General features: G+C 37.1%; 1 protein-coding gene across 1 annotated transcript; it reads right to left on the bottom strand.

The window, feature by feature from the left end:
- Nucleotides 1-2,498: 2,498 nt before the first annotated feature.
- Nucleotides 2,499-4,568, bottom strand: LOC107810245 (gibberellin-regulated protein 9). The gene is made up of 4 exons (XM_016635003.2): nt 4,227-4,568; nt 4,073-4,123; nt 3,395-3,461; nt 2,499-2,918 (listed from the first exon to the last, which is right to left on the bottom strand). The coding sequence occupies exons 1-4, from the start codon at nt 4,353-4,355 to the stop codon at nt 2,737-2,739; spliced, it is 429 nt and encodes a 142-aa protein (XP_016490489.1). The 5' UTR covers nt 4,356-4,568; the 3' UTR covers nt 2,499-2,736.
- Between the last annotated feature and the right edge of the window lie 2,130 nt (nt 4,569-6,698).

The raw sequence follows: 6,698 nt of genomic DNA on the forward strand, positions 1-6,698 counted from the left end.
AGCATTGAAATTCTACTTTGGCAGCCTGGGATAAGTGGAATCCCGGGAACCTGATACCTATTTATCCTGTAATGACCTGTTGTTTCGGCCGCATTCAGTTCTTCTATCAGGTATGAACCTGTCCACGAATTGGAACCCTTTTCTGCCACGTTCTTCGACCCTCTTGAATGGTAAGAATCGGCCCTTAGAAGATTGTCGGTCTGCATCAAAATCATCTTTGGATTTATCCTTGTTCTTTTCTCAGTCCTGACCCTTGGTTGATTCCAGGAACCCGAGATGACCATCTTCTATCCTTATCTTTGATTTATAACGGTTATGGACATCGCCCCATGTGGTTGCTTGAAACTCGAAGAGGGTTTCTTTCAACTTTCGGGAGGCGTTGGAGCTCCTCGGGTTCAAACCCTTAGTAAATGCCTCAACTGACCATTCGTCTGGCATGACCCGTAACAACATCCTTTCTTTATGGAACCTTATCATGAACTCACACATCAATTCAGACTCTCTTTGCAAATTTTGAATATTTTCGTCTTTTGGGCCTGGTCCTTCCTGGCCACATCATGGGCCTTGATGAAAATATTTGTGAGCATCTCAAATGAATATATTGAGTGTTGGGGTACGAGTGAATACCATATCAAGGTCCCCTCTATGAGGGTTTCTTCAAATTTCTTAATCTCATGTTGGGCCAAGTCGTTTCCTTTCACTTCCATTGTATAAGTTGTGACGTGCTCCTGACGGTCTAAAGTCCCATTATACTTCGGTATGTCTAGAATTTTGAACCGTTTCAGAATCAATTTTGGTGTTGCACTCGATTTGAACGGTAAATTGGGTGTACTTCTTCGAGTCTAGGCCCTTCAGCTCTAGTGGTGCGCCCAACATTTGGTGCATTCGAGCATAGAATCCTTTCGCATTCTGATCTATACGCTCGTTCATTTCCCTCATGAATCTCATGAGTTCGGTTTTGAAGGTGTCATTGTCGTTGTCGTTACTGAATCCGCTGATCCCCCGGCTCCGTCAAAGCAAACCTCACCTCTTGGGGTATTGTTATCAACTCTTTGACCTGTTTGATTTGTGGGAGCATCGAGAGGAATAGGGTCTCTTTCGTTCGCATTGTTAGAAGCTCCTGACAATGCCTACTTTAGTTCTGTCATGACCTGGTCTTACCTTGAGAGATGGCCCATGATGGCTTTTTGCTACTCTCTCAAGATCCTTACTAACGTGCTCGTCCTCAACGTCATCAGGAGTTGTCTCCCGCACATGTCGAGGATATTGCCTGCCATGGACCGGAGTTGCTACCTCTCTCTCGTTGCGGGTTCACTAATTGAATCCTCATGTTGAAGAAGATTTTCTTGTGACTTAACGTTATGTGTGATGTTGACATCATTAGCTGCCATTTTTTTCTTCCAATTTTTGCTATGAAACAAAAAGAATCAAACAAGTTAGTAATAGATGCAAGGATCAACTCAATTACGCAGCTGTCTAAGCCCCACGGTGGGCATCAAACTGTTTACACATAAAACAGTACAATTGATTTTGTTGCGTGGTTTATAGACAAGCGAACTGATTTGATCCCAAAATGATAAATAAACGAAATGAAAAATAAGGCTTAGCAATATTGAAATCGAAGGAAATGACAAGCTTGGTTCTAGAAGCAATGCTTACGTAGACAGCGATAAGAACAATACTAGACAGAAAATAAAGTTATATTATTTAGCTTGAGAATATAATGTAGCATAAGTTTTGTTAGAGATTTTGTGTGTTACAATGATTGTTGAAGCCACTATTTATTGATATACATAGGGAACAAGATCCTAGGATCAAGCCCCTTTTAAATGACAATATATGGGGCCATTGATGAATATGTAATGGCAGGCCATGAATGCCATAATTCTCTGCAACGACTGCATATTTAATACTGAGGAGTATTCTTCATTAAATGCCATTTGGTGACAATCAATTCGTTTGCTTCCGTTGACCATGTTCCCTTCGGGATCTACCCGGTACCAACCGAAGCTATTGTTCTTGCTCTTAGTTTTCACTCGATTTATCTTCCGTCCGCCTCCGATTCCACGTGTCACGCAATCATTCGAGCATTTAATATAAACCAGTTTTACCCTATATACCTAATTTATATGACACATTTTCCTTATTGGTAGGTTCCAAAAAGAATAATATATTTATATATTTGGAAACAATTTAAATCTTAAACTTTTTATTTGACTCATTTTACCCTTATTGAGAAGCTTTTACAGTCACACATATATCATGGTCCGATAAAGTTTTTATGCCTTAAATTTTTAAGACCATAAATTTTAAAATTTTTCATTATTTCTTAAATTTCGTGTCGAGTTAAACTACCTCGTATAAATTGATGCACAGGAGTAATAAGTTCATAGTGGTTTATACACTCGTAATTCTTGTTCTTTCTATGTTGAACGAATTTGGATAAGGATATCAAGAGAGGTACAAAAGATAGAAATCTGGATATAAAGGGAAATGAATAAAACAAAGCAAAAAGCATCAATAAACTTTATTCCCAAAATACATATATATGTATGTATTTTATCGACCTCACAACAAAAGAGTCAATAAACAAATACAAAAGCCTGCATACTCATGCAGCAATATCTCTCATCATTTTATTCCCTCTGACCCAAATATTAAAGGATAAAACATAAGCATATATGTTTAAGAAAATGCATTCTTTAATTCTCAAACAAATTATTAGTGTCTAATTGATTAAGGGCATTTAGGCCTGTTGCCATGAGTCTTAAGCCTAGCATAGCAGGGGCAAGCTTCCTTGTTACCATAAGTGCCAGGTGGAACACAATGGCATCTTGCACAACACGACTTGCATGCCCTTTTGCACACATTCTTCCTTGATGACTTCCTGCATCTCCTTGCACATGCATGCCCACAGTCTGTTTAATTTCATCAATTTCAAACCAATATTAATTAGTTTAACAACTATAGGCACAAAGGCGGATTCAACATCTAAATTTAATAAGTCGATACATTGGGAAGTATTATATTTTTTTATTTAATCATCTGGTATCTAAAACTTACTTATCCGGCTAATTCGGATTAGCACTGGCCCACTAAGGGGTAAATTAGTGCTCCCTGTCAAGAATGAAGTTCTTCATTTTTACAACTTGAACCCGGATCTCAGGTTAAGGTGAAGGGATCCAACCATCTCACTACACCTCTTGAGGGTGCATATCAAGAACTGTATTATTGCAACAATTGGACACGAAATTTTCGAACATATGTGACTATAGGGCCTAACGTACATGGCTCACTCATTCGCTATATCATATCTATGTAATTGATGAGGTGACCAGAGAACTTTATAAAAGTTCATGTTAGAAAATTCTGTAGAGACATTTTGTATTCTTACTGATTTTCCTGATTGGCTGATGATGAATTTTCTTGAAAAGAGTCCCTTCATTTCCTGCTTTCTCTATCTGCATAATACAAATTGTTACTTACTTATCAAACGTTTGCATATGCATAATACATTTCCTTTCTTTTAAAAAAAAGACAACTTGATTGCACAAAATATTCCGCATTCACGCAGAGTCTGAAAAAAAATAGATGAATCTATTTTCTAATAATGATAGATGAATCTATACAAATTTATGTATGCAGTAATGAAATCATAATCTCAAGAAGTTTTGCTACCGTTTTACGTGCTTGAAAAAGTCAGTTCGTAGAAAAGAAAAAACCCACCATATTGGACTTTTGTGGTGGAAACACTACAGTCCACACTAGCTTAGATTTGTCTTTGATCCAAAGTTGCTTACACCGTAGATATCAACTGAATTCGTATCTCGTAAGTTATATACGAAATACAAGAGGATCCTACTTCTACTTTTTACTCCTATGTCACAAAATTTTTGAAGAGATGAGGTGCAGCAAAATGTTATTACTTAAATTATAAGTATATGCTATCACAAGCCTTTTTACATTATTAATGTACTTTTTATCGGATATAATAGGGTTTTCTTTTGAAGGAAGGACAGCTTATATAATAGGGTTTCTGAAGAAAATTGTCATAAATTTACTACATTTATACCTGCGCAGCAGTATCTTCGGCATTGTTGAAGGAAACAGCCTCAGCGAAAACCTAAAATTAAAATACAAGTTTAAGTTAGGCTAGTTTGAAACCTAGAAATTGCATCACAACTAAACAAAAGTGCATATGTTATATATATCAAACTGAAAATTACTTGTATGAGGAGAATGGCAATGAAAACTAATGTGAAAATCTTCATGTTTTCTTGAGAAATATAAACCAGATGCTTTCTTGGTTTAGAATTATATGATTGAAATGAAGAAGCTGGCCTTTTTATAGGCATTCAAGTGCAATTTGGCAAGGCATTTATTGAGCCTTTTGAAAGTTGATCACATGAAGATATGGTTATAACAAAATCACAGGCTTTGAGTTGAGTGCTTTTTCTTGGAAAACTTTTTTGATGATCTGATTTTCAACTCTTGTTTGGAAGTTTTCTCTCACTTTAGGTATAGCTTTTAGCTTTAGTGTGAGCTACACAGCTGTGGATTCCTTTGCTGGATAGAAAATAAATGGTCCCCTTAATAAAAGGGCAAGCTAGATCATAATATTTGATGACCCCATTTTGTGAATAAGGAAGCTGCAGGCTAGCTAGGAAAGAGAAATTTTACAGTTTGCCAGTTAGCATGTTGCTAAATCTTCTCAAGAAAAGAACATGAATAATTTAATGTGCATGCATGACTCTTTGTTGTTTAGTACCACTTGCAAGGCTGGCCGTTTTGTCATATACTCCCACTTCGTTTCAATTTATGCAACTTAATTTCACTTGACATAAAGTTTAAGCTCTCATTTGGCCATAAAGTTTTCGAATTTTTTTTTTCCAAATTTTGTTTGAGCAGGACGAAGACGGAATACCTTGAGTGCAAATTTGGGGCAGAGCCGACGAAAGCGGGAGTGGAAGTGAGGCTTGATTCTCAAGTCATCCCTAAGAGGGGTAGTTTCAAGTCCTGGGGTCGTTTATTCAGGGGTCCGGGGAGATCGACGAGGATGTCACACACCGTATAGGGGTTGGGTGGATGAAATGGAGGTTAGCGACGGGAGTCCTATGTGACAAGAAAGTGCCACTGTTACTGAAAGGTAAATTTTATAGGGCAGTGGTTAGGCCTGCTATGTTGTATGGGACCGAGTGTTGGCCGGTGAAGATCTCACACATCCAGAGGATGAAAGTTGCAGAGATGAGGATGTTGAGGTGGATGTGCGGGCATACAAGGAAGGATAAGATTAGAAATGAAGATATTCGAGAGAAGGTGGGGGTGGCCCCCATGGAGGACAAGATGCGGGAAGCAAGACTCAGATGATTCGGGCACATTCAGAGGAGGAACACTGATGCACCGGTGAGAAGGTGTGAACGACTAGCGGTGGTGGGTACGAGGAGAGGTAGAGGGAGACCTAAGAAATATTGGGGAGAGGTGATCAGACAGGATATGGCGCGACTTAGGGTTACTGAGGACATGGCCCTAAACAGGGAATTGTGGAGATCGAGCATTAAGGTTGTAGGTTAGGGGAAATTGTGATGTCTTTTTTACAGCGCACTAGAGTGAGACTAGCCAGTTAGAAATTAGTCTTAGAATGCTATTGATCAACTACTGATGATGTGCTTTATCTTCTGTGTATTAATACCTTACATCTTTCTCGTATTTCCTATATCTCTTATATTGCTGTTACTTTGTTTTTTATGGTATTTATGTTATGTTATGGTTTTTATGGTATTTTATGTTGTTTTATTATGAGTATATTGATAGTACTAATATAGTGTCTCTTGTTGCCTCTTCGAGCCGAGGGTCTCCTGGAAACAACCTCTCTGCCCCTTGGGGTAGAGGTAAGGTCTGCGTACATATCACCCTCCCCAGACCCCACTTGTGGGATTACACTGGGTTGTTGTTGTTGTTGTTGTTGTTGTTGTTGTTTGATTACTTTTCTCAAATCATTTTTTGATAAATTTTGAAAACAAAATTTTCAAATTAAAAAAACAACTGTCGAGTAGTTTTTGAAGTTTTCTACTCACAAAACTTCAAATTCTTTTAAAATAAAATGCATGTCCAAAATTATTTTAACTTTCAAATATCACTTTTCATCTCATCTTCAAAAACTTATTCTTTCAAGTTTCAACTATATCTATGTCCAGACGCTTGCTAAGAAAGACAAGAAACTTTTAAAATTTATTGTCTTAAACATGCTATAATATTTACATAGCTATAAGACATTTGAAACTTGTAATTTTAAACATTCTATAATAATTTGTATAACTATAAAAGCTTTTGATAAAATTGTAAAATAAAAAGTTTATGTAACAAAATCAATAAAAGAAGAAGAACAATATTGCAGAGAAAGAGAGAGGAAATTCTTATTGAATTTTGGGATGATTTACAATGGGGTAAGACCCCTCTATTTATAGGGGAAAAATGACTTAGCCATAAAGTAAAACTCTCTAAAAGATAGGCATTCACTCTAATTTCAATTCTATTCATAACACTCCCCCTTGAATGTCTACTCAATAAGTACCGTGCCTCGTTAAAACCTTAACTAAAATAAAACCCAATGGGAAAAAAAAGTTCTAGAAAAGGAAAAAGAGTACACATATCTAACAATACGCCTTTTGGTTGCCTCGTTAAAAATCTTGCAAGGAAAA

This window comes from Nicotiana tabacum, chromosome 16, assembly GCF_000715075.1.
Source record: "Nicotiana tabacum cultivar K326 chromosome 16, ASM71507v2, whole genome shotgun sequence".
In the NCBI taxonomy this organism is placed as follows: domain Eukaryota; kingdom Viridiplantae; phylum Streptophyta; class Magnoliopsida; order Solanales; family Solanaceae; genus Nicotiana; species Nicotiana tabacum.